This window comes from Anarhichas minor, unplaced genomic scaffold (assembly GCF_050575085.1).
Source record: "Anarhichas minor isolate MPS153535 unplaced genomic scaffold, ASM5057508v1 ptg000053l, whole genome shotgun sequence".
NCBI classification, from domain to species: domain Eukaryota; kingdom Metazoa; phylum Chordata; class Actinopteri; order Perciformes; family Anarhichadidae; genus Anarhichas; species Anarhichas minor.
The window spans coordinates 440001-467500 of record NW_027466499.1 but is presented as its reverse complement, the minus strand read 5'-3'; the positions used below and the strand labels follow the sequence as shown (position 1 = coordinate 467500).

Sequence of the window (27500 nt, the reverse complement as noted above, 5' to 3'; positions counted from 1 at the left end):
TCTCTCACTCGTTCCCTCTCTGTTTCCTTGTTGTGTGTTCTCTCACTCGTTCCCTCTCTGTTTCCTTGTTGTGTGTTCTCTCATTCGTTCCCTCTGTTTCCTTGTTGTGTGTTCTCTCATTCGTTCCCTCTCTGTTTCCTTGTTGTGTGTTCTCTCATTCGTTCCCTCTCTGTTTCCTTGTTGTGTGTTCTCTCACTCGTTCCCTCTCTGTTTCCTTGTGTGTTCTCTCACTCGTTCCCTCTGTTTCCTTGTTGTGTGTTCTCTCATTCGTTCCCTGTTTCCTTGTCGTGTTCTCTCACTCGTTCCCTGTTTCCTTGTTGTGTGTTCTCTCATTCGTTCCCTCTCTGTTTCCTTGTTGTGTGTTCTCTCACTCGTTCCCTCTCTGTTTCCTTGTTGTGTTCTCTCACTCGTTCCCTCTGTTTCCTTGTTGTGTGTTCTCTCACTCGTTCCCTGTTTCCTTGTTGTGTGTTCTCTCACTCGTTCCCTCTGTTTCCTTGTTGTGTGTTCTCTCACTCGTTCCCTCTGTTTCCTTGTTGTGTGTTCTCTCACTCGTTCCCTCTGTTTCCTTGTTGTGTGTTCTCTCACTCGTTCCCTCTGTTTCCTTGTTGTGTGTTCTCTCACTCGTTCCCTCTCTGTTTCCTTGTTGTGTGTTCTCTCACTCGTTCAATCTGTTTCCTTGTTGTGTGTTCTCTCACTCGTTCCCTCTGTTTCCTTGTTGTGTGTTCTCTCACTCGTTCCCTCTGTTTCCTTGTTGTGTGTTCTCTCACTCGTTCCCTCTCTGTTTCCTTGTTGTGTGTTCTCTCACTCGTTCAATCTGTTTCCTTGTTGTGTGTTCTCTCACTCGTTCAATCTGTTTCCTTGTTGTGTGTTCTCTCACTCGTTCCCTCTGTTTCCTTGTTGTGTGTTCTCTCACTCGTTCCCTCTGTTTCCTTGTTGTGTGTTCTCTCACTCGTTCCCTCTCTGTTTCCTTGTTGTGTGTTCTCTCACTCGTTCAATCTGTTTCCTTGTTGTGTGTTCTCTCACTCGTTCCCTCCTCATGTCGACAGTAGTAGAATTATAAAATGCAGAATTTAACAGCTGCTAGTAAAGACAACAAGGTCAGCAACGCCTGTAATCTAAGGCCCTGTCCACATTACTCCGTTTTTACTCCGTATTTGCTACGTTTACACTGAGCGGCCACACTACGCCGGAGTTTTGGAGCACCCTAAACGGAGGAATCTGAAAACTCCGCCGAGGTTGGAGGTATTTGAGAACTCCGGGGTTGCGTTTGCGTGTGGACGGTCGGATACGGATGTGCTTAGAAAAAAATACGCCCACACCCGTGTTCGCTACTGGATTGGTTATTGGCAACCATGACGTCTCCGTCCCTGATTCGTCACACTCACTATCACGTGACCCGTACCCGGAAGAAAACAAACTGGGCTACCAGCGATTCATTTCAACATGGATAGCTAATTGCAAGCGTTGCTGCTAGCACAACAGCTACATGATGTTGCTGCTAGCACAACAGCTAGCAGCAGCTAGCAGCTGTTGTGCAGTAAAAGTCTGCATATCTGTGGAGGAAGCAGCTGTTATTGGAGTAATTAGCGAGCGGCGTGACCGGCATCAGCCCTATGGAGCAGCTCGTTGTTTTTAGATTCTAATGAGAAGACATGCTGCACTAACGTTTTACTTCTTCCGTTTGGTGGCCTTGAGAGACCTTAGTCTGTAAGTATGTATTTATGAAGCATGAAAAGATGTACGTAGATATATTCTATTCGCGTGTTTAGTATAACATTTGTGTTGTATTAAATGCTAATCGCGGTTAGCATTTCTCCATTGGCGGTAATGTTAAAATTAGCTTAGAAGCTAGCTAGGCGGACATGACGTTCAGAGCTACTAGTGAGAACAGACATCAACATGTAGGAAACGAGTGAGAGACCACATTGATGGACCCATAATCTAGTAAACGTTTATGTGTAAGTGTTGATGTTAAAGTAAATTTGGAGAGAGAGAGAGAGAGCGAGAGACCCGCAGCTCTGTAACTACGTCTGAAAAATAAAACTTCTAAAACTTTCCACGAACTGTCTGTTTGAGTTTATAGAGGGAGATTTTAGAGGAAGATCTTAAGTATCAAATACAACCTTTCATTATTAAAAACTACTTTATTACTCTGTCGTATTTAATTTTTTTTTTAACTAAGCAAGCAATCAACTTCCTGTTTACACCGTCGCGCATGCCCAGTGTACGTTAATGGTCACGTGCTGTCCGCCTTCGAAGGCTGCCGTCTGGACACAGATCAACTCGAGAATGATGCTGAAACTCCCGTGTGGACGGAGATCGTTTCTATTTGACAAATCTGCATCCAAGGAGAAACGGAGTAATGTGGACAGGGCCTAAGACATCAACAGGAGGGAGGCTGCAGAAAGTGGTGGGAGCAAACCAGTTCTACAAGTCCCCCCCCCCCCCCCCACACACACACACACACCTGATGCTGTTTACTCTCCTGTCCTCACCCCCCCATCAGCTACACGTGAGCCCCTCCCCCACATGTGTAAAACCAGGAGAGTGAAGTTTACCTTCACCTCCATGCAGCCCTTCTGTTGACACAGCTGTTTGATTTTAGTGCACGTTGACCAGTGGAGCACGCTCACGTGCACGCTCAGGTGCACAAAAAGGTTGGCCTGCTCTGATAACAAACACAGAGAGAACTTTACTCCTCTAGATCTCTAGATGAGTTATTGATCAGATATTCATTCATATGGAATAATTAATTATATTCATATATAATCTGAATGTTAAATGTAGCGTTTGAGCCTCTGATGAGTCACACACACACACACACAAACAGACCTAGAGTACATACACACACACACACACACACACACACACACTCCTACATACACACACACACAGACCTACAGTACACACACACACACACACACACACAGACCTACAGTACACACACACACACACACACACACACACACAGCCGTTGAGAGGTAATCATCATTCTGCTGCTGGTTCTTTAATGAGGAGCAGAGTTTAGATGATGGAGCCTCTTCTGGCTGCATGATAATAATAATAATAATAATGATAATAATAATAATGATAATAGGTTATTTTAGGTGGCAGTAAGCATCTTCAACGTCGGTTTGTAGTCCGCCATTAACTTACAGAGGAAGAGGAGGAGGAAGAAGAGGAGGTCCCTTCCGGTGCTCTCGTGCTCCTCCCAGTGAAAGATGGCGGAGAGCAGCTCGAAGCGTTCAGCTGAGGAAGACTTTCCTCGTCTTCCTCCTCCGAAGAAGAACAGACGCTCCTCCGCTAAGAAGGCCTCCGACAAAGAGAGAGACAAGACCCGGATCAACATCGGCCCGGTGTTCCCGCGATGGAGAGCCCTCCGAGCGGCTAAAGGGCTCCAGCTGGACTCGGAGCTGGCTCTGCTCCTGCTGGATGCGTGAGTGTGTACTCGACCTGTGTACATGTACACGCAGTACTAGCTAGCAGTAGTACGAGAAGTAGCATGTAGTAGCGACGGTGTCACGGTGTAGCTGTGTAGTAAATGCTAACCTCCAGCTAGCAGCTCAGCTAACGTGTGCTAACCCGGAAGTATTATAATGAGCCAAGCGGAGCAAAACCACTGACCGTGGATCTGTTAGAACTAGTGTGTATATCTCATGTCCAGTGAGCAGAATATAAATACGTATATATAATATTGTAGCACCCCGTTACCACAGAAACCCGGTTCAAACACCGTAAAGGCACGTACACACAGGAAGCAGTGCTATGAAAATATAACTCTTTTATTGGTAGAAATCTAACTGTGTGGAGCAACCAGTGACAGCTGGTTTAGCGGGCAGGAGGAGTTCACAGACCATGCACTCAGATCGGCATCACAAACAATTTAAAGCAACAGAAACAAAACAAAAGACCAAGGCAGCGTCTCACCAACTAGAAAAGAAATGAAAACATAAGTAATCACTGCCAATAAACAGAAAACAAACCCAAAAAGATTGTAATTCAACCCAACCACCCCCACTTGGATTCCCCCCCAGCTACCATTGGGTGCACTGCTCAGGAAGCTCTAAAAAACACAAATACAAAATTACATCTTTCTTAATTATACCCAATTCCCCCAGCACACGACATCCATAAAGAAAAACCCTTCCACTCTAAATATATTTACCCGAATCAGCCATCCCCCAAACACACGCTGTCTCCTCCGTAACGGATGCCTCCCAGACACTGCGCTACCGACGCACCTTCTCATGCGGCCTCACGCTATGTCTCCGCTTGTTGCGGGAGAGCAAGTAGTTGGACTCGGCACCCCCCCACTCGTGACACCGGAGAGAACGACAAAGCCCGCGATTTGCCAGCAGGTGCATCTTTTTAGCTAATCAGGGCCCGTGCACCCCATTACCGGTCCGGCGGACCCAATAGTTTCACCCCGTCAGTTCCACTTGGTTACAATATAATATAAATACTTCATATTAATAAAACGGTGCAGCTGGAAAAGTCTCAGCAAAGCGACTAGCTTACCATTGTAGCCTCCAGTCAGAACCGATGGACCAACTAGAGGCTGTTGATCTTTACTTGTACTGTAAGTACATTTATTAAGTATGTAGTACATGTATTATAGCTAAGTGTGGAATAAAACATGTTTTATACTTATATGTGCAATAGTACTTACAATATCATGTGCAATAGTACAATAAATGTCTATGGAACAGATTTTTAATGACTTTTCCTGTGTTGATATCTTTTTAGGTTTCAGGTTTGTTGTGTAGTTTTTACGTTGAACGTCTTGTACTTCGTAGAGTATTTGTTTGTCTGCTACATCTTGTTGACCGTGTTTTCTCTCCAACGTGTCGTCCTTCTGGATGTTTTATTGTTATAAAATCGGACTAACTTCTTCTTTAAATCAACTAGAAGACGTCTGTCAGTGTCCGATGACGGAGCGTCACCTCTTTGATTCTCATTTGGAGAGACGAGATGAAACCTGGTCCTGATGAGAACTCTTGTCCTGTTTCAGATATGAAAAGGGCCCCTGGCCCGCCAGTCCATGGAGGACTCCTTGTTTGGGAGTTCAGCCTCCTGTGGTTTCAGCTCCTTGTTGGTAAGGACTCTTAGTCTCTCTCAACCTGTGAAACCTTTTTCTTGTGTTCATGGTGGAGCGACTGTGGGTAAGTGGAGATCAGGGTCGGCCTTCGATCAGAGGGTCGGCGGTTCGATCCCCGGCTCCGCTCGTCGCATGTCAATGCGCCCTTGAGCAAGACACTGAACCCCAAATTGCTCCCGTAGCTGTTCGTTCCTCCGGTGTAGAATGTGATAGAATCTGAATTGTAAGTCGCTTTGGATAAAAGCTAAATGACTGTAATGTGATGTATGTGTCTCGTCTTGTCCTAGCGTCCATGACGGATACACTGAGCTCGACGAGGACCGAGTCAACTCTCTGGAGAATTGTGTGTAAGTCGACGTGTCTGATTTAGTTTTTCTGTTTCATCGTGTGGTTTTGAATGAGAGCCTCGTCTGTGTGTGAGACAGGATCGAGTTGTCCTCAGAGTGTGACGGTGTATCGGGAGAATCGGTCCGGATCGGAGACTCAGATGAGGATGACCCCCCCGTTCGTATACGGTACTGCTTCCACCACTTTACAGCACACGGTTACGTTATGTCTTCCAGGTTTGGGATACGCTCAATTTTTAACATAATCTGGTGTTTAACGATCGACACGATCACTCATGTGAGCGTAAAACCATAAAGAGCGAGATGAGTATCTCACTCATCTGTTTGTTAATGTTCTTCTGGGATCATCGTTTTGTATGATACAAAAGTTAAAAATGTAAAAGTTTCACTTTTTGAATGGAATTAGTGAAATAAATCAACTTTTTGATAATATTCTAATTATATGACCAGCACCTGTACATACATACATACATACACACACAGTTGTGTGAAAAAGTGTTTGCCCCCTTCCTGATTTCTTTTTTTTTTTGCATGTTTGTCACACTTAAATGTTTCAGATCATCAAACAAATTTAAATATTAGACAAAGATAACACAAGTAAACACAAAATGCAGTTTTTAAATGAAGGTTTTTATTATTAAGGGGGAAAAAAAATCCAAACCTACATGGCCCTGTGTGAAAAAGTGATTGCCCCCTAAACCTAACAACTGGTTGGGCCACCCTTAGCAGCAACAACTGCAATCAAGCGTTTGCGATAACTGGCAATGAGTCTTTTACAGCGCTGTAGAGGAATTTTGGCCCATATATATATATATATATATTTATTATTAAGAAGAAAAAAAAATCCAAACCTACATGGCCCTGTGTGAAAAAGTGATTGCCCCCCCCCCCCCCCTGTTAAAACATAAATTAACTGTGGTTTATCACATCTTTGGAAAGCTGAGTGTATATATATGTATGTGTGTGTGTATATATATATATATATGTATGTGTGTATATATATATATATATATATGTATGTGTATATATATCTGAATACTTTCCGTACCCACTGTGTATATATATATATATATATATATATACACACACATGTTAAGTCCTCTCTTGATCTCTATCTCTGGAAATTAACAAGCATTACAAATGTACATATGAAGTGCTGGTAAAATAAAGAAATAACAGAATTCTATCAGCCTTCTAGTCCGTATTCAGATGTGAAGGTAAAGGCTTGACTCTCACTTGCGTTTGTCCGTCCGGTCCTTCAGTTTGGGAGCCGCTGTGGACGCCAGACCAAAGGTGGACGAGCTGTCCATCATCGCGGCCGACGAGACGATCCACGACGCCCCGGAGAGGCTCGGACCCGAGAAGACGCCGCCTCCCACGGAGCCGCACACGATCCTGAGCGAGGAAGACATCGTCGGTTCTCGCGCGTCCATCGTCTACGAGGAGAGTCTTCGTCAGCTGGCGACGCTGCTTCACCTGCCGCTGAAACGCTGTCGCTACCGGATGTCCACCGGACTCATGTGCTTCGGCCTCCCCCCGTTTGAGTGTCTCATTGAACAAAGGTGTACTGCCTTTGTAGTTGAATGGGTGAGTCTCACAACCTAACCACCTTAATATCATTCGTAGAGCAGTCCATCCATTGTCTATCTTTGTCCACTATCTTTTTAACCACTTCCTGTTCAGGTTTGTCCTCGTGGTCACGTTGTCTGGAGCTGGACCTCACAGCCGACCTTTAAGTTCGGGATGTTGGCGGGCGACTTCATGCTCGGGACGAACATCCTGTTGAGCGGTAACAACTACAGTAAAGTGGCCCTCCTGTTCCGCTTCATGAACATGGGAGTCGTCAGTCCGGCCACTTTCTCCAAGATCCAGGACACCTACTGCGTGGACACGATCCGGGAGTTCTGGATGGAGAGGAGGTCTGAGGCGGTGCGGCGGCTCCGGGGTGAAGATGTGGTCGTCGTAGGTGAGTTTGGAAACATCTTTAGTTACATCGTCACCTTTTATCGTATCGGTGGATGGTTCGCTTTCAGTTCCCTGATTCTCACTTCTTTGTCTTTAGGAGGCGGGAGGAACGACTCTGCAGGTAAAAAGTAGAATATCATGAAGCATAAAAACATCTTCAAGAAAATGCAAAAAGATTTAGAAATCACCCACAAAAGAACCCGTCATGTGTGTAACGTCAGGCCGGCTGCAGGTAGACGGACGTTTCTATGATTCACCTTCATTGTTCATTATCTCCGACTGGACAAGCAACTGTTTGGATTGAAGTTCACATTGGAATGATTTGGATAAAGTACGAGAGCACTGTGACATATTCATGGCTTTTATTGTGAAAGGACAGAACAGAGAGAGTGACACTGTAATGGTTATTTTATATATTTTTATAGTTATATTACTTTTATTAGTGTTTCACTTCAGTCCTCATTCTTAAAGTGTTGGTTCTATTAAATTGGAGAACAGTCGCGTTTTTAACAATAATTATTATTATGAAAAAACCTTTCTAGTATCGAACACAGTGAAACCTCCACAGAGCTCCATGTGAAACGTGTTTAAGGCCTGATCCTAAAGAACCCCTCAGAGACCTGGTCCATGTTTTATACAGGGGGGGGTTTACGCCGGCTAACTTTAACTCTGCAGGTCCCAACGCTCGGTACCGCAGTTACTCCACCATGGCAGAGTCCACCAAGGAGATCCTGAACGTGGAGGCGCTGGACAGGAGGCGGACGGGCCGGTCCTCGGTCCTCGTGGAGAGGGAGGCCTTCATCCAGACGGTGCAGAAACTACACCCCCACGTTCAGCTGGTGGAGTTCTGCACCGACGCAAATGTCCACATCGCAGCGCTCATGAGTGAGTACGCGTCTCAGACGGTGTTCTGTATCTGCAGCATGCAGAGTGAGTCTGAGTAAAATAAACCAACGTGTTCCTCGTCCAGACCCGGAGACGGGACGGTACAAAGACCTCGGGATGAGACACAGCCTGGACGTGTGGCACGGCGCCAAGCAGCTGGCCCAGCAGATCGCAGCAGTAAGAAGTCCTTTAATGAAGCACGTTTGCTTTGTGACAAAACAAACAAACATTTCTAATGTTGTTTTCTTGACGTCTCAGGCTGCACAGGTTCACGGACACGCCGTCCTCCTCAGCTGGCTGAAGGACATAGTCAACCACTTCTGGTGGTGCTGCAAGACAGCGGACACCAAACAAGATTTCTCAGTAAATTCCTTTTGTCCGGTTCTTTTCCTGCGGCGCTGCATCGTTGTTTCTTCTGTTTGGTGCAGATGTTTCCAGTGGTGGTTCAACAGATCCACAGGGACGTTCACTGTGTGCATGTAAACACAGTTTCTCTCTCTCTCTGTCTCTGTCTCTCTGTCTCTGTCAGGACCTCTGGGTCGGGATCATCCACCACGTCGGCGGCCGTCACACCTGGTCCGCCGGAAGCTGCCACCACGAACATCTGGATGACTTCGGCCACAAGGAGGCGATCCGGGACGACTGTGCGGCGCACGCGGCTCTGCTGAACATCCTGCAGAACAAGCGCTGGCTGAGGGACGTGCACAAATACTTGACCTTCAGGTAGTCCGGTTTTTACACATGACATGTGATGATATTGGACGAACGCGTTGGAAACGTGTTCGATTGTCCTCGTAGGTCCGCTGCTGACCTGGAGCCGTTCCACGGCCACGTCCTCATGTACGCCAGCAGACGCTTCGCGTTGTCTCCGGTCGAGTACGAAGCCAGAGTTCTGCTCGCCGCCCTGGACTACAACTCCCACCTGAACAGACCGCTTGTGCTAACGAACGACGGCAAGAAGAAGTGAGTTTCACGAAATGCTTCTTCACCGAGTGTTTGTTTCTTCTTCTTTGCAGCAGCTCAGACTGTCGTGATGCCGTGTTTTCAGATTCAAAAGGCTGTACAGGAAACACACCAGACGCTGGAGCGTGTACGCCGTCAGGACTCTGAAGACATACGGATACATCAGAGACCTGCAGGCCAAGATCGTGGAGAAGAGACTGTCCTCAGGTGTGGGGGGGCCCACTATGAGGACCCAGCGCGCAGACGATAGGCCTGGGCCCCTCCTTCCCATCCCCCCGCCACCCACTGGGACAGGCGTTGGTATGTAAAAAAATAAATAAAAATCTTTAATTTTGAAGGTATGAGGATGAACTCTCTAATACCACAGTGGTAAAATACTGTTTCAGGCATTCACGATCTAACTCAGGGACCAAAGTATTAGCATCAAAATATACTTCATAGTACTCATGATGCAGAATAATATATATGTGTATATATTAGTGCTGGGCAACGATTACAATATTTAATCGTGATTAATCTCATTGTAATGCGCAAAGTTCAATAATGAGCAGCAGCAGCAGGAAGTGACGCCACACAAACAGCTGTTCAAAACTGTTCACCGCTCGCTGCCCAGTTCTTGTGTTAAAAATGTCCGCTTAATAAAAAATTTATTAAAAAAAACTTGTGTGTGTGAACATCAACCAACGGGACAATGATATTAGCAGAGTCCTACACCGCTGGCAGACTACTATGGGAGCTAGCTCAAGAGATGGCTAGTTTACCAGCTAGCTAGTCTCTGGACCTCCCGCCTCCTCTCCTCCTGGTGAAGTAGTCTCTTAGGCTACATCCACATTACTCCGTTTCTATTTGGAAGCAGATTTTCCAAATAGAAACGATCTCCGTCCACACGGGCGTTTCAGCATCATTTTCGAATTGATCTGCATCCACACTGCAGCCTTCGAAGGCGGACAGCACGTGACCATTAACGTACACTGGGCATGCGCGTGACGGTGTAAACAGGAAGTGGATTGCTTGCTTAGTTTTAAAAAATACGACAGAGTAATAAAGTAGTCTTTAATAATGAAAGGTTGTATTTGATACTTAAGATCTTCCTCTAAAATATTCCTCTATAAACTCAGACAGTTCATGGAAAGTTTTAGAAGTTTTATTTTTCAGACTCAGTTACAGCACTGCGGGTCTCTCGCTCTCTCTCTCTCACATCAAATGTACTTTAAAATCAACACTTACACGTAAACGTTTACTAGATTATAAATGTGGTCAACACACGTCTCTCACTCTATTCTGCTCTTCCTTCGTGCAGGAAAGCTTAGCAGATCGCTAACAGTAGATCCGTGAAATAAAGACCATGGAATCCATAGAAGAGTTTCAGGACTTTAGTGTGAATCTTTCTTATTTGTAAAACTGTGGAAACACAATATGAAATATGGCTTTACAAACTGTCCCTATACACATACATGAATACAAAACAACATGGCTTCACATGATGATGCAGTCGGACATAGAATAGAATATATCTACGTACATCTTTTCATGCTTCATAAATACATACTTACAGACTAAGGTCTCTCAAGGCTACCAAACGGAAGAAGTAAAACGTTAGTGCAGCGTGTCTTCTCATTAGAATCTAAAAACAACGAGCCGCTCCATAGGGCTGATGACGCCTCTGGTCATGCCGCTCGCTAATCACTCCAATAACAGCTGCTTCCTCCACAGAAATGCAGACTTTTACTGCACAACAGCTGCTAGCTGCTGCTAGCTGTTGTGCTAGCAGCAACGCATGAAATTAGTTATCCATGTTGAAATGAATCGCTGGTAGCCCAGTTTGTTTTCTTCCGGGTACGGGTCACGTGATAGTGAGTGTGACGAATCAGGGACGGAGACGTCATGGTTGCTAAGAACCAATCCAGTAGCGAACACGGGTGTGGGAGTCATTTTTTCTAAACATCAGTTTACGACCGTCCACACTCAAATGCAACCCCGGAGTTTTCAAACACCTCCAATTTCGGGGGTGTTTTCAAACTCCTCCGCTTAGGGTGCTCAAAAACTCCGGCGCAGTGTGGCTGCTCAGTGTAAACCTGGCAAAACATATGTGTTTCCAAACAAAAACGGAGTAATGTGGACATGGCCTTAGCGGCGACGAGTGAGGCAGAGGGGCTGTAGACCTGCTGGCCACCAGTCAGCTGTTGCGCTTGTTTTAAGTTGCCAGTGTAACGTTAGCATGAAAGCATGGTGGAATAAGCTAGCAGCAACATAATGAGTGTAATTTAATAACTTAATGCTTCGTCCACACACTGTTGCCACAGTAGGAAGGCTCATTGCTATCACCAGATAAGTGACAACTTTGTTGGGATCCTTTTCTGTTCCCCGTGCTGCATGAAAGCATTGTGGTATCGGTGTCAGCCGATGATACCCAGAGCACGACAATATGGAGAAACATCCCAAAGTCACATAACGAAACGCTCATTTAACAGATGTTTTTAGGTTTACTTTAACATCTGTCTGTCTGTGTTTCAGTTTTACCTTCAGATGTACGAAAAGTGATCGTTGGTGAAGAGGAGGTTCTCCCTGAGCAGCAGGACTGGAGCTCCAGTCTGGACCAGGAGGACCCAGAGCCCCCACACATTAAAGAGGAACAGGCGGACCCAGAGCCCCCACACATTAAAGAGGACCAGGCGGACCCAGAGCCCCCACACATTAAAGAGGAACAAGAGGAACTCTGGACCAGTCAGGAGGGAGAGCAGCTTCAAGGTCTGGAGGAGGCTGATATCAAGTTCTCATTCACTCCTGTGAAGAGTGAAGACGATGAAGAGGAAGCTCAGTCCTCACAGCTTCATCAAAGACAAACTGAACAGATGGAAACAGAAGGTGATGGAGAGGACTGTGGAGGACCAGAACCAGACAGGAACTCAGATCCAGAACCTGATACTGATGAGGAGACTGGAGACTCTTCTGAAACTGAGACTGGTGATGGTGATGGTGATGATGATGATGATGTTGATGTTGACTGGAAGGAGACCAGAGAACCTCAGTCAGATTTAAACTCTCTGAATAATGATGACGTTTCTGTCAGTGAGTCCAGATGTAGTGATGGAGAGAAACCATTTAGCTGCTCTGAGTGTGGGAAAAGATTTGGCCTCAAGGGAAATCTGAAAACACACATGAGATGTCACACGGGAGAGAAACCATTCAGCTGCTCGGTCTGTAAGAAGTCTTTCACGCAGAGTGGAAGTTTACAGAGACACATGAGAATCCACACGGGAGAGAAACCATTCAGCTGCTCTGTTTGTGGAAAAAGTTTTACACAACCAGGAAGTCTGAGCCACCACATGGCGGTCCACACGAGAGAAAAGATGAAACTGCAATGTTTGTAATGAAAGACTTTTGTAAACACGTTTAAAGACAGAAGTGTGTCGGTTGTCAGTCCTCTGAGGACAATCTTCTGTAATATGTTTTTATATTTTATAAGAACTTTATATAATTATTTCAATATTTTGTATATTGTTTTCATAAATTTGTGTAACTTAAAGTTTCATTTCTGCGTTTGTCATTGTGGATCTTTGGAGAGGACAGGAAGAGTTCATCGTAGACCAGATAACCTTTGATCACTTCAAATGTTTTATTCCAGGAAGCAGGACACGATGCTCAGTGACGTGTATGAAAGGCTGTTTAAGATCTCGTGTCCGTCCCTCACCTGTTCAATGAATATACTTTTTAATAAGATCAACATTGTTGCCTGTTTGATCTCTTCTTCGTCTGATTACATTTCGAGAACTTTCCTTTCAACAGCAGTGAAGAATATAAAAATGTTCCAGCAAAAAAAGAGACGTGTCTTCCTAGTCTCTGGTCTACTCTCTGAGTCTTGCTGACCAGAGACTAAATGTTCAGCCCCTCTTGTTGGTCCGACCGACTCTAGATTGAACCAATGATCTTCTGTTTTACTGACAGTTCTTACATTAAACAAACACATTAATGGAATCACCATTTCCCAGTCAAAAAGGTCATTTAACCTATGATCCCGTTAAGACGTGTTAACTAGATCCTGTGGGTCGGAACCAGGACTGTGGAGGGGAGGAACATTAGACCATCACGACACTTGAGAGGAGTCAGGATCCAGGTCAGGGACCCGAGGTCAAGCTCCCTCCCAAGCAGGTAGTACCTGAGGCTGTCTAACGCCCACTTGATTGCCAGACACTCCTTGATTAGTAGAGTACCAGGTCATTATACGCAGTGGTGTACAGTAACGAAGTAGAAATACTTCGTTACTGTACTTAAGTCGTTTTTTTTGGGATATCTGTACTTTACTTTACTACTTATATTTCTGTTGACTTTTACTTTTACTTCACTACATTTTGCAAAGAAAACTGATACTTGACTCCGATACATTTCCTCTGAAACCTTCGTTACTTGTTACAAAATCAAATCTATCTTTAGAAACAAAATGAATCATGAGACCAACGTCGGGGACTGTGGTGGAACACAGACTGCAAGCAAGCAGGTTTGGTGAATCAGTGGTCCTAGCTTACACGTTAAATCATTGGTTAATCACGTTAATGCGCAATTGCAAACAAGTGCTCTCAAAGCCGCAGTGTTTTGATTCCCAGTGATGCTCAGGATGCTATATGCTATAGCTAGCGAGCGACTACATGAGCAGAATTCCACTCTACGATGACTGATTTCATGATGGAAGCAGAAATGGAAGCACCTGCTACTCCCGCAACAAACAACGGTGGTGACGAAGACCAACACCCGTGGATCGCTAGCGAGTTAGTGAGCTGAGGAAGTGTTGACAGTTGTGCAGCTATAGTTGGCTAACGTTAGCCAAAGCTAGCCACCACAGGATTGACAGGAGCCGCGAGAGCGCAGCATTAAGATTTGAACCGCGTTGGAGATGCATGCAAGTGTGTGTAGCAAGTGGGGCTAGCTAAAGTTGTTATGCTTAGATCACATGAACTTGCTGAAATCCTTCCCAGCTGTGCGCAAGCTGTCTGTGAAGCTGAACACACCTCTACCTGCCTCAGCGGCCTGTGAAAGGCTGTTTAGCATCGCAGGACTAGTCTTCAGCCCAAGAAGAGCGAGATGGAATTCTCGCAATTTTGAAAACCAACTTCTTTTGAAGATGAACAGGACATTTTTCAGTTTCAAGTAATGACTGAGTTGTTACTTTCGGTGCTGCTTTAGTGTTGATCATGTTTTGATATTTGAGTCATTTTGTGGATGATCAGATGGAGTTATGATGGTAGCAGTCGCCCAATTGCAGATTCAGCTTGAGCAAAACCTTTGCCTGTTGTGTTCAAATCAGGCCCATAGGAGTTTACAAGGCAGGCGTCCTTTCTCACAACACTGACCTGATGCATCAAGTGGATATTTTTTGCTGAACACAATATGATGCATTTGCCCTCTACATCCTCTAGTCGGAATGAGCATACTTATAAACGCACTGTTACAACTCCTTCATAGTGTCATATTGCTTTTCGGAGAATTATGATAAGTTCATAGTAGATGCAAAAGTATACTTATGTACAATATGTTATGTTGAACATTGTTGCTCCTGGATGGATCACAGCCAACCCAATTATGTTCAACACAGCTCCATGTCCTTGGTCATGGTGCCACAGCACTTAAAAGAATAAACTTCATAATTCTCAAAATTCTGACCCTTTGCTTTTTTATTAACAGCATTTACTTGTACTTTTACTTTCAATACTTAAGTACATTTAATATCAGAAAATTACTTTTGATACTTAAGTACAGTAAATATCAGATACTTTAAGACTTTTACTCAAGTAGTATTCTAATAGGTGACTTTTACTGGAGTCATTTTCCAGTAAGGTATCTTTACTTTTACTCAAGTATGGCTTTTGGGTACTTTATACACCACTGATTATACGAGACAGAAGCTTCCAGCTCGGCACCGAAGCCCACCCCAGAGGCATCCACCTGCACCAGGAGGACCCCGGAAAGCACTTTCACACTCTTCACTCCATGCCACGGGTTTACAGGCCAACTTGCAGGTGAGGTTGCAGAATAAATTCAAGCACATGAAATGAAACATGAGGGAGTTTGTGTCACGATCAGGCTTTGCCCTGTGTGTTCTGTGTCTTTGTTTCTTTCTGTAGCTCCTCACTCACCTAATCAGTTCATTCAGTGCACCTGCCAGTCACACTCACCTCATCAGCTCATTTAGTCTCACCTGTTCACTCTGCCTAGTCACTATTTAAACCCCTGTCTTTCACTCACTCACTGCCAGATCATTGTGTTTGTTTCCCGTCCAACCCGCCCGTTTTGCTCGTCCTGTTCCCGGTTTTCCAGTCTGCCTGTTCTGCCTTTTCCTGCCGGATTTTCCCCCTCGTCTTTTGTCTTGTCCCTGGATTCCCTGTTTTTGGTTCATTAAAAACCTTTTTTGCACTCCACCTGAGTCTGAGTCCTCATCATGCCCCGTGACAGTTTGAGTTTAAAAATCTGTAATTTATTTATTATAATTAAAATTGTAAATAACGGTTACATTTATTGATATTCAAAACACATAACTGTCATAAATAATAATCATGTCCAAAAGTGTCACATTTAGTGATGATTGCTACATAATTACAAACTGATGCTCATCAGTCTATAAATACATTATTATGATACAACCACAGTCATAATATCGATGCTTTTTGTTTATTACAATGTAATTACAAATGAATTTACAGAAACAGAAAGCAGAGATTAAAGCAAAAGCATTGATTTAATATTGAGAAACTTATTTTTTATTTACAGAATGGAATTTAGGCCACAAAAATAATTATTAGTTTTCAAGTAAAATATTTCATAATTTATGTTTTCCCAATAAATGTAGTTCAAATCTTTATTTAGCTGTTGGCTTCTAAACTTGAAGACACGGCCAGCAGACAAAACTCTTCACTCGTCTTTGTAAATGTGAACCCATGAATCAACATCGGACACGAGGATCAAACACACGGGTGGTTTTTGACGAGCGACTTCTTGTTGAACCCTTTCCCACAAACACCACATTTGTACAGTTTCTCCCCGGTGTGAATCGTCATGTGCTCCATGAGATGAACGTTTTGTTTAAAACTTTTGCCGCAGACGGAGCAAGGAAACGGTTTCTCTCCCGTGTGAATCCTCATGTGTGTCTTCAGGTTTCCCTTCAGGCTGAATGTTTTGTCACACTCGGTGCAGCCAAACGATTCCTTGGCGGGAGACTTTTTCTCACTTTGACTTTGACGGAGTCGAGACGACTCGCCGACACACTTGTGGGTTTTGAGCTGCGTGTACCAAGTGAATCTTTTGTCACAAGCGCTGCAGCCGAAGCGTTTCTTCTCCGTGTGGACCGACATGTGCAGCGTCATACGTCTCTCGTGGGCGAATCTCTTGTCGCAGAAGGGGCAACCGAAGGGTTTCTCTCCCGTGTGAATTCTCATGTGTAGCTGCAGAGTTCCTTTCTGGCTGAAACTTTTGTCGCAGAATGAGCACTGGAAGGGTTTCTCTCCCGTGTGAATCCTCATGTGTGCCAAGATGTTCCCGCTGCAGCTGAAATGTTTCTGACAGACGGAACAGCTGAATGGTTTCTCTCCGGTGTGAGTCCTCATGTGGCTCATCAGGTGGTCCCTCCGGCAGAATGTTCTCCCACATTCGGAGCAGCTGAACGACTCTTTGTCAGCGTTACATCGCTCGTCGCTTCCAGAGAAGTCAGAGTTTGAACCTGACTGAGGTTCTCTAGTCTCCTTCAAACCGTCATCAGAGACTTCAGTCTCCAGTTCTGAGCGTTTGTCATCAGGGTCCGGTTGTAAGAGACTTTGGGGATCTGGGTTCCCTGCTGATTCTGATTCTGTGTGAATGTTACTGTTGATCCGGTGCAGTGTTTTATTTCCTGTGTGGATCCTCATGTGTCTGCTGACGTCTCCGCTATATCTGAAGTGCTTCTTACACACGGAGCAGCTGAAAGGTTTCTCCCCCGTGTGAAGTCTCATGTGACTGATTGAGTTTCCCTTTTGAGAGAATCTCTTACCGCAGAAAGAGCAGCCGAAGGGTTTCTCCCCCGTGTGAATCCTCATGTGTGCGTTCAGATGCGGCTTCCGGCCGAATCTTTGTCCGCATTCAGAGCAGCTGAACGACCGTTCCACAGAAGAACGGTGAACTTCTCCAACGCTCACTTTCCTGTTCTTTAAACCTGACGGAGGTTCTCTGGTCTCCTCCCAGTCCCCATCACTGACTTCAGTCTCAGAAGAGTCTCCTGGATCTGAGTTCCTGTCTGGTTCTGGTCCTCCACAGTCCTCTCCATCAGCTTCTGTTTCCATCTGTTCAGTTTGTCTTTGATGAAGCTGTGAGGACTGAGCTTCCTCTTCATCATCTTCAATCTTCACAGGAGTGAATAAGAACTTGGTGGTATCAGCCTCCTCCAGACCTTGAAGCTGCTCTCTCTCCTGACTGGTCCAGAGTTCCTCCTGTTCCTCTTTAATGTGTGGGGGCTCTGGGTCCTCCTGTTCCTCTTTAATGTGTGGGGGCTCTGGGTCTTCCTGTTCTTCTTTAATGTGTGGGGGCTCTGGGTCCTCCTGGTCCTCTTTAATGTGTGGGGGCTCTGGGTCCTCCTGGTCCAGACTGGAGCTCCACTCCTGCGGCTCTTCTTCACCGACGATCACTTTTCGTACCTCTGAAGGTAAAACTGAAACACAGACAGACAGATGATGAAACACACTTGTTTTCATCAGGTAGTAATGAAGAGGAGGATGTTTGAAACAGAAAGTAACTAAGTACATTTACTCGGGTACTCTTCTTAAGGGACAGTAGTGATGTTGAGAGCTGTGGACATATTTCAAACACTAAAAGAGCAAAACATCAGTTTAAAGGTAATAATAAAAATTATAATAACTATTTCTTAATTATCTTCTTCTAAACATTTGATTTTTGTTTAAATTCTCATGACATCCTAACTGTAATAAATCCGTCCAATCATCTCCTTCAGACTCCTCCCTCCTCTGTCCTTAACTCCTCTGACCAAATCTCCAGTGGGTGGGATTAGGACTTGAGGAGAGGAGACAAGGAAAGGAATCGAGGATGTACATATTGGGAAAACGTCTCCAAACTCCGCCCCACTTTAACCCTGTCAGATGCAGAGAAGCTTGTCCACGCCTTTATCTCCTCAAGACTGGACTACTGTAACTCACTCTTCACTGGAATCACTGCCAAGAACATCCAGAAGCTGCAATACATCCAAAACAGCGCTGCCAGGATCCTGATGAGAGTCCGGAAGTATGAGCACATAACACCCATTCTGCACTCACTACACTAGCTCCCTGTCTCATTCCGGATTGACTACAAAGTCCTACTACTCACACATAAATGCATAAATGGACACGCACCTCCCTACCTACAAGAACTCATCACTCCCCAAATCTCCACCCGTACCCTCAGATCATCAAACAGCTCGCTCCTCCGGGTCCCCAACACCAAGCTCCGCACCATGGGCGACCGGGCCTTTGGCTCGGCAGCTCCACGCCTATGGAACAGTCTCCCTGACCACCTAAGGGCAACACAGACACTGGTCTCTTTAAGACTGGCCTAAAAACCTTTCTATTCAGGAAGGCCTTTCTGACCTAAATCACTGTCAGTTATTTATTTTGTGTTTCTGTTCATTCAGTTTTTTTTATGCTTACTAGTTATTTTATTATAGTTTGTTTTAACTATGTTTTTTTACTATGTACTGGCTCTGTGGCACTCTGAGTTTTCTTTAATGAAAAGTGCGTTATAAATAAAATGCATTATTATCATTATTAAGTGAGAAAGGCCTCGTGAAACATCAATATTATTGATCGTGTTATAGGACTATTGATCGTGTTGTAAGATTATTGATCGTGTTATACGATTATGTTATACGATTAGCGATCGTGTTGTATGATTAGCGATCGTGTTGTATGATTATTGATCGTGTTGTAGGATTAGCGATCGTGTTGTACAATTATTGATCGTGTTGTATGATTATTGATCGTGTTGTAGGATTAGCGATCGTGTTGTACAATTATTGATCGTGTTGTATGATTATTGATCGTGTTGTAGGATTAGCGATCGTGTTGTACAATTATTGATCGTGTTGTATGATTATTGATCGTGGTATAGGATTATCGATCGTGTTGTACGATTAGCGATCGTGTTGTACGATTATCGATTGTGTTATAGGACTGTTGATCGTGTTGTACGATTATTGATCGGGTTGTAGGATTATCGATCGTGTTATATGATTATCGATCGTGTTATATGATTATTGATTACTGTTCTACAGAGTAGACCACCTGGACCCGGGCCTTCAAACAAAAGAGCCCAGCTATGGATTTATTATGATGTTTGGATATGAAAAATATTGAATTATGTTACTGCTCTAACAACGACTTACTGTGTACTTCTACTTTAGAGGGGAACGTTGTAGTACTACATTTACGTGACAGACAATGTTCCCGATTACGTTGCAGATTCAAATTTGACTCAATAAAAATATGATTTATGAAACTATCCAGCATCATATCAGAGCTCCACCTTGAACAGATGTGAAGAAGATTTAAGGACATTGTGCTGGTAATTCATATTTATATCATATATTAATAGTTACTTTATTTCTGTTCTTGTTATAACATCTAGTGATTACTAGTAATAAGAATAAATATAACAGAGCTAATATTTAGTCTTCCATTTTAAAAACCTGACTAGTTTATTTTCCAGTTAAAGGAGGAACGTTATTAAGTTATTATGACGTTATAACGTTATTATAGCGTTATTATGACGTTATTGTTAGGTAATTCTTCCTGTAACTACTAGAACTATTATATATAATGTAATCAACTTAGAAACAGATCAAATAGTAAACACATAAACTCTCAATGGATCTTGTGATAATAACGCGTTAGCTTCAGGAGCTAGCTGCAGCTAACAGGCTGTGGATGAATGGTTGAGCTATAGCTAACGTTAGCTTAGCATCATTAGCAGAGCGGAAGGAGGACGACAAACCTTCTCCCTGCAGCTTCGCTTCTGGTTTTAAAACTACTGCTAGTTGTTTCCGGTGTCGGTCCATCTCGCTTAACGAACTAAATCATCGGTTTTCTGCCGTTATTTAGATTCTAACAAACGGCTTCTGTTCGCGGACTGCTCCGATGTCAAGCTCCGTAAAACATGAACCATTATTTCCGGGGGGCAAATTCAAAATAAAAGCCTCTAGAGGACCTTAAGAACATAACACTTTTTTCAAAAACTTTTTTTTAAAACAATACACACATACCGATAAATGAAGAATTCCTCTTTATATATCTAAATGCATCAATAACACTTGTGATTTAAAGTATTTGGTAATATCTTGCGGACATTTATTCTGAAAGTCAGCAGCGGATGTGCCCCGGAAGCTGTGTTGTTCACTGAGGCTAACTTCACGGTCTGTGACCAAGATGGCGTCTATCAGAAACACGTCTGTTAGCAGAGTCTCTGTGTTGTGTTCACTGAGTGTGTGTGAGCTCCATCTTGGTCTCTGTGTGTCCGGATAAACCTTCTGAATGGACTTTTCTCTCAACGTGTTTCCTCTGACTCATCTCCCGGTAGCCTACAAAGCTATTGGAGTTAGCTTAGCATGCTAGCTGGGACGGAAGTGATCCACACAGCGCTAGTCAGAGTTTAATGAGAGCAAACGGTGTTTGTGACGCAGTTTGTGTGGTTGTGAGAACATGTCTAAAGTCCAAATGCTGAGATGTTTAGTCAACCAGCGACTAACTGCGGCTGCTGAAGAGATATTTGGTGTGTTTGAAAGAACGATAGCAGAGTACGAGGAGGAACTCTCTCGTTCAAAAGAGGAGAACGAGCGACAACGGAAACTACTGGACGCTGTTTTCATCCCTCAGCTTCGGTTACACAGAGCAGGTTGGTTCTCTTCACATCTTCTTGTTCTCTCTGTTTAAGCTGACGTCACATCAGCCGCCAGTACATCAGGAGAGCGGCTCTATTCTACACTTTACGGTAACTGAACGCCGCGGTAAAGTGAGCCGCCGCTTGAAATTGAATGCTCGTCTATTCGTGGTGCTACGGTACGGGTGCTCGGATGGCCCAAAAATCACAAAGAGACCAACAGTTAATCAATAATGTGTCTAATTTAATATAACAAGTCAAAAACAACAACATGTTGCACATTATATGAAATCAAATTATAATAACTACACTTCAGCCAGCAGAGCTACGAGTGAGAACAGAAACAATGAAACGAGTGAGAGACGTGTGTTGACCACATTTATGGATCATAATCACGACCTTTCATTATTAAAGACTTTATTACTCTGTCATATTTTTTTTAAACTAAGCAACCAATCTACTTCCTGTTTACATCGGCACCATCAGCCCAGTGTACCTGATGTTTGTTTTCAGGCTTGCTGGTGTGGACAGAGATCATTTTGAGAACGATGCTGAAACGCGGTGACGGAGATGGTTTTTGTTTTGTTTTGTTTTATTAGTGTGGATGAAGCCGTTTTTCAATGAAAACGTATTAGTGTGGCTGTAGCCTAAGAGTCACAGTCAGTGGGGGTCCCGGGCTTTGTTGATGAGTCCAGCTGCAGACGGGAAGAAACTGCTTTTGTGAGTCTGTGATCCACTTGTAGGTGGTTCACAGCTTGTTCTGCAGCAGAGACGGGATGATGGTGTTGAAGGCAGAGCTGAACAGGATCCTGGCGTAGGTTCCTGAGGAGTCCAGATGCTGGAGGATGAAGTGAAGGGCCTGTTGGCTCTGTAGGCAAATGGCAGGGGGTCCAGGAGTGAGTCAGTGAGGGTTTTAAGGGGGGAAAGGACAAGAAGCTCAAAAGACTTCATAAGCACAGAGGTCAGGGCAACGTTCCTGTCATCTTTAAGTCCTGTAATCCTTGTGTTTTGGGGGTAAGGGGATGATGGTGGATGTCTTGTAGCAGGCTGGTACGTGGTGTGTCTCCAGTGAGGTGTTGAAGATGTCTGAACACCGGAGACAGCTGATGAGCTCAGTGCTTCAGGGTGAAGGGAGAGACATAGTCCGGCCGGCTGCTTTGTGGGGGTTCTGACTTTGAAGCAGCCTGTTAACGTCTCTCTCCAGAATAGAGAGTCGTCGTTGTGGTGGAGTATTTACTAAACCTGTATTTTGACTCTTTGTACAAGTCCTTGTCCTCACTCCTGAATGCCTGATCCTTGTGCAGCCTTAGCTGTCTGAGTTCTGCTGTGAACCAGGGTTTGTCGTTGTTGTAACTCACCTGGTGCTTGATGGAACACAGCTGTCCTCACAGAAGCTGATGTATGATGTCACAGCCTCTGTGTACTCAGCCAGACTGTTGGTAGCAGTCCTGAAGACATCCCAGTCTGTACAGTCCAAGCACGCCCGAAGATCCTCCAGAGCCTCACTGGTCCACTTCTTGAATTTCCTCACCACAGGTTTAGAGCTTTAGTTTCTGCCTGTAAGCAGGAATCAGATGGACCATGACGTGGTCCGAGTGTCCCAGTGCAGCACGGGGGACGGCGTGATAGGCCCCGCTGATTGTGGTGTAGCAGTGATCTGATGCTCTCCTCTCTGGTTGGACATTTTAATAACCTGTCTGTATTTGGGGAGTTCATGGCTCAGCTTACCTTTGTTAAAGGACAATAAGTGAAGAATCCGGGTCTGTCTGCTCCACAGACACAGTAACTGGTTGGTGAGCGTGTGCTGTGCCTTCTTCACGTTGGACTGTGGTGGGATGGAAACACCGACCAGTGTTCTTCCTCTTGGAACAGACAGGATGGTGGTCTTTGCTTTGGATGAGATAAAAGTTTCAGGCAGAACAAATAACATCCAACTAATATGGCAGGAAACTAAAATAATGATCAATCCAGTTGCTACTGTGGAGTCTTAGAACAAAGGATGAGAGCCTGCTAGGCCGCAGGAACGTTTCCGCTGCGAGCTTCTTACTGCGCACGCGCACCAGAAAAATGAGCTGGATCCGGTTCAAAATCAAAACAATATTTAATGTACTACACAAAGTAACACTTACAAACTGAATTAACTATTAATAGTAATGTTCTCGAGAGCAGAGACCACTGTAGCGTGAGCGGATCCTGCCCCGTTTCTAGGCGGAGAAGTAGTTCGCACCTAACACGGTGGTCACTCCGTCGGCTGTCCCACCTGCGAGGATATGCGTTCCTCCTTCAGGTCTCAGAACAATTACATTACATTACAGTCATTTAGCAGACGCTTTTATCCAAAGCGACTTACAATAAGTGTATTCAACATCGGTTTTCGAGAGAACAACTAGTCACCAGAAGTAATAAGTGCATGTCCCTACCTCAAACAAGCATCTAAGAGCATAAACCAGAGCCAGCGTACAGTGCAGAAACAAACGAATGTAATAAGTGCCACAAGCTAATATAAAAACAATAAGTGCAATAAGCTAGTATGAATACAGTAGATGCTAAGTAAGTGCTAAGCGGAAGGGTAGGCCTTCTTGAAGAGGTGAGTTTTCAGCCTGCGCCGAAAGATGGGCAGCGACTCTGCTGTCCTGACGTCAGTGGGGAGTTCATTCCATCACTGTGGGGCCAGGACAGAAAACAGCCGCAACCGGGTCGATCGGCCGCAGGGACCTCTGAGCGACGGGGCAACCAGTCGCCCTGAGGTAGCAGAGCGATGTGGTCGGGGTGTAGGGCTTGACCATGGCCTGGAGATAGGAAGGAGCTGTTCCTTTCACTGCCCTGTAGGCTAGCACCAGAGTCTTAAACTGGATGCGGGCTCTTACAGGTAGCCAGTGTACAGAACGGAGAAGGCAAGTTGTGTGGGAGAACTTGAACACCAGGCGAGCTGCAGCTTTCTGGACAAGCTCCAGAGGTCTGATGGCCAACGCCGGGGCTCCGACAAGTAGTGAGTTGCAGTAGTCCAGGCGGGAGATGATAAGAGCCTGGATTAGCACCTGCGCCGTCTCATCAGTGAGGAAGGGGCAAATCCTCCTGATGTTGTCGAGCAGGAATCTGCAGGAGCGTGTAACCGATGCAATGTTTGCTGAGAACGACAGTTAGTCATCCAGGGTCACACCCAGGTTTCTCGCAGTCCGAGTTGGCGTCACCACGGTATCATCAATGGTGATGGACAAGTCTCGGTGCGGGCAACCCTTCCCCGGGAGGAACAGTAGCTCGGTTTTGTCCAGGTTGAGCTTGAGGTGGTGTGTCGTCATCCACTTCGAGATGTCAGCCAAGCACGCAGCGATGCGTGCCTCCATTTGAGTGTCCCCGGGGGGAAATGACAAGACCAGCTGGGTGTCATCGGCATAACAATGGTAGGAGAAGTCATGCGAGCGAATAACAGAACCAGAGATGTTGTGTAGAGCGAGAAGAGAAGGGGGCCCAGGACTGAGCCTTGCGGAACCCCCGTAGTCAGCATGCGTGGTTCCGACACAGAGCCCCTCCATGACACCTGGTAGGATCGACCTGTCAGGTAGGATGCAAACAGGGAGAGTGCAGAGCCTGAAACGCCCATCCCCTCGAGGGTGGATAGGAGGATCTGGTGGTTAACAGTGTCAAACGCCGCAGACAGGTCCAGGAGAATCAGGACAGAGGAGAGAGAGTTAGATCTCGCTGCATGAAGCGACTCCGTCACCGCAAGGAGGGCTGTCTCAGTCAAGTGACCCACTTTGAACCCGGACTGGTGAGGGTCTAAGAGGTTGTTTTGGTGGAGATAGGAGGATAGTTGAGTAAAGACGGCACGTTCAAGTGTTTTGGAAAGAAAGGGTAGAAGAGACACCGGTCTGAAGTTCTTGACATCAGAGGGGTCAAGTGATGGTTTCTTCAGAAGGGGGGTGACTCTAGCAGTCTTGAAAGCCGTGGGAAAGCATCCTGAAACAAGAGATGTGTTCATGAGGTGGGTGAGAAAAGGAAGGAGTTCAGTCGCAATAGACTGAAGAAGAGGGGAGGGGATCGGGTCAAGGGAGCACGTGGTGGGGCGGTTAGATGTAACAAGGTTGAGGACCTCGTTAGGGGAGAGGGGAGCAAGATAGGGTAAGATGGGGCATGGAGAGGGGAGGGAGAGCTGTGGGGGAAGAGCTGGAGATGGTAGAGAGGGAGAGGGTGGACAGGGAGAGAGTGGACAGGGGGGCTGAGAGAAGGAGGATCTGATATCGTTTACCTTCTTGTCAAAGAAGTTGGTGAAATCGTCAGGGAGAAGGGAGGAAGTAGGAGGAGGGGGTGGGGGTTGGAGGAGTGAAGAGAAAGTTTCGAAGAGTTTTTTTAGGATTGGAAGCAGAGGTTAGGATTTTGGAGCGAAAGAAAGCAGCTTTAGCAGTAGATAGCGTGATGGAAAAAATGGAAAGAAGAGCTTGGAAGTTAAGAAGGTCCCCCGCGAGTTTGCCTTTTCTCCATTCACGCTCAGCCTCTCTTAGGCTCCGTCTGTCATTATGCACTGAGTCCGACAGCCATGGGGCAGGTGGGGTTGGCCGTGCAGGCCTGGAGGTGAAGGGACAGAGGTTGTCCAAAGAAGAGGAAAGGGTGGAGAGGAGAAGATCAGTAGCAATATCAGGGGATAGGAGAGAGAAGGCTTCAGGGTCAGGGAGAGCAGAGGTAACAGAAGATGAAAGATCAGCCGGGGAGAGGGAGCGGAGATGACTATGGGTAGAAACCATGTGGGTAGGTGGTGGAAGTAAGGGGGGAGAGGAGAGGGAGAGGGAGTAAGACATGAAATAGTGGTCAGAGAGCTGGAGGGGAGTGACGGAGAGGTTAGCAGTAGAACAGTGTCTAGTGAAGATAAGATCCAGCTGGTTGCCGGCCTTGTGGGTAGGAGGAGAAGAGGCGGGGTAAAGGTCAAATGAGGAGAGGAAGGAAAGAAGCGGTTCTAATTTATCAGTCTGGATGTTAAAGTCTCCGAGCAGGATGAGTGCGGAGCCATCATCATGGAAGTGTGAGACTAATGTGTCGAGATCTTCCAAGAACTCCCCAAGAGGGCCTGGTGGGCGATACACAACAGCAATGGTGAGCTTGACTGGATAAGTGACAGTAACCACATGAAATTCGAAAGAGGACGGGGAGAACTGAGGAACCGAGACAAGAGTGTATTTCCATTTTGGGGAAATTAGCAAGCCAGTACCACCACCCCGCCTCGCAGCTCTGGGAGTGTGAGAGAAAGAGTACACTTCTGACAGAGCTGCAGGTGTGGTGTGACTTCCTATATCCTTGAGATGTGTAGGCTCCTCCCTTGCAATTAGCAAAGCTATTCAGCAGCTGAGACTAAATCACACCTCCTCAGACAGGCAGAAACTCAGTCCAATCACCACTGAGGCAAGCCTAAGTACAGCTATAAAGACAACTTAGTTGAAGCAAGAATAAAATACCTATCAGATTCTGGGTGAGTCAGAAGTTCAGTTCTTGGTCCAGAAGTTGAAAACAGTCTGAAGCAAAAGCTGAAACTGGACTTCCTATATCCTTGAGATGTGTAGGCTCCTCCCTTGCAATTAGCAAAGCTATTCAGCAGCTGAGACTAAATCACACCTCCTCAGACAATACCTTCGGCCTTTTATCTCACCCCGTAGCTAAATCGTTAGGATTTCGGAATTAATTGTCTTCTTGAAAGTCTTTTAGGGCTAATGCCCTAGGCGCTCTCAATGGGATGTAACCCTAACACCCTGTATGTAATAGTTATGTACATCGTCTATACCAGGGGTGCCCAATACGTCGATCGCGATCGACCGGCGGAGGTAGTGCGAGTAGATCGCATGCCATTCACAAAAAATTAGATGTCCGCATGGCATTTGCCACATGATTTTCTAACACACGGGTCACCACGTATGCGCGGTCAACCGCGCGAGCTACATTGCGGGAAGATATTGAGGTTGATTCACTCGCATCAAAAATTGCAACGCTGTTTCACCTGAACTCGTCTGGAGTGGAGGATGAGATTTTGACACTGCAAGCTGAAATTCAGCTGAAGTCCAGGGCTCATGGACAGTTTTCTCACAGAGGAAAAGTACCCAAACATGAGGAAATGTGATACCTTCTTGACTGCATTATTCGGCTCTACTCATTTATGTGAGTCAGCCTTTTCCCACATGAAGAACATTAAGTCCAAACACCGTTCCACCATGACTGATGATCATTTGAAGTGTGCTTGAGGCGGGCTACCAGCATCTACTGTCCGGACTATGCAACTCTGGCCAATCCCATTCAGTGCAAGTCATCAGAGTAAGGTAATGACCAAAGATGTACAGAATTGTATTGTGCCATAAGGGTTCATGCAGTTATGCAAGGTACGC

The 27500-nt window shown here is 45.4% G+C and overlaps 3 protein-coding genes across 13 annotated transcripts in view; 2 read left to right on the top strand and 1 right to left on the bottom strand.

The window, feature by feature from the left end:
* The first annotated feature begins 3197 nt into the window (after positions 1–3197).
* Positions 3198–12982, top strand: LOC142931561 (uncharacterized). Of its 3 annotated transcripts, XM_076075515.1 has the most exons (15): positions 3198–3436; positions 5012–5095; positions 5386–5445; positions 5524–5613; positions 6708–7032; positions 7129–7411; positions 7508–7531; positions 8086–8295; positions 8381–8472; positions 8554–8658; positions 8825–9018; positions 9094–9258; positions 9344–9558; positions 11773–11894; positions 11931–12982. In XM_076075515.1, the coding sequence occupies exons 1-15, from the start codon at positions 3222–3224 to the stop codon at positions 12627–12629; spliced, it is 2883 nt and encodes a 960-aa protein (XP_075931630.1). In that variant the 5' UTR covers positions 3198–3221; the 3' UTR covers positions 12630–12982. The 3 variants fall into 3 exon arrangements, with proteins under 3 accessions (XP_075931630.1, XP_075931629.1, XP_075931631.1); XM_076075514.1 differs by having other exon boundaries at positions 11773–12982; XM_076075516.1 differs by lacking the exon at positions 8554–8658 and having other exon boundaries at positions 11773–12982.
* Positions 12983–15899: 2917 nt separating this feature from the next.
* Positions 15900–20416, bottom strand: LOC142931575 (uncharacterized). 5 transcript variants are annotated; one of them, XM_076075544.1, is made up of 4 exons: positions 20257–20389; positions 18667–18781; positions 18426–18493; positions 15900–17923 (listed from the first exon to the last, which is right to left on the bottom strand). In XM_076075544.1, the coding sequence occupies exons 3-4, from the start codon at positions 18469–18471 to the stop codon at positions 16209–16211; spliced, it is 1761 nt and encodes a 586-aa protein (XP_075931659.1). In that variant the 5' UTR covers positions 18472–18493; positions 18667–18781; positions 20257–20389; the 3' UTR covers positions 15900–16208. The 5 variants fall into 5 exon arrangements, with proteins under 5 accessions (XP_075931659.1, XP_075931655.1, XP_075931658.1 ...); XM_076075540.1 differs by having other exon boundaries at positions 18426–18781; XM_076075543.1 differs by lacking the exon at positions 18667–18781.
* A 257-nt stretch (positions 20417–20673) lies between these two features.
* Positions 20674–27500, top strand: part of LOC142931579 (uncharacterized) — a 14624-nt gene continuing 7797 nt past the window's right edge. For 2 of the 5 annotated variants that reach the window (XM_076075557.1, XM_076075554.1), the window contains exon 1: positions 20674–21153. In XM_076075557.1, the coding sequence (XP_075931672.1) occupies positions 20961–21153 (193 nt within the window). In that variant the 5' untranslated portion in view covers positions 20674–20960. Of the gene's footprint in view, positions 21154–25331; positions 27435–27500 lie in introns of those variants that run through there. The other 3 variants (XM_076075563.1, XM_076075558.1, XM_076075564.1) reach the window with 3 other exon arrangements.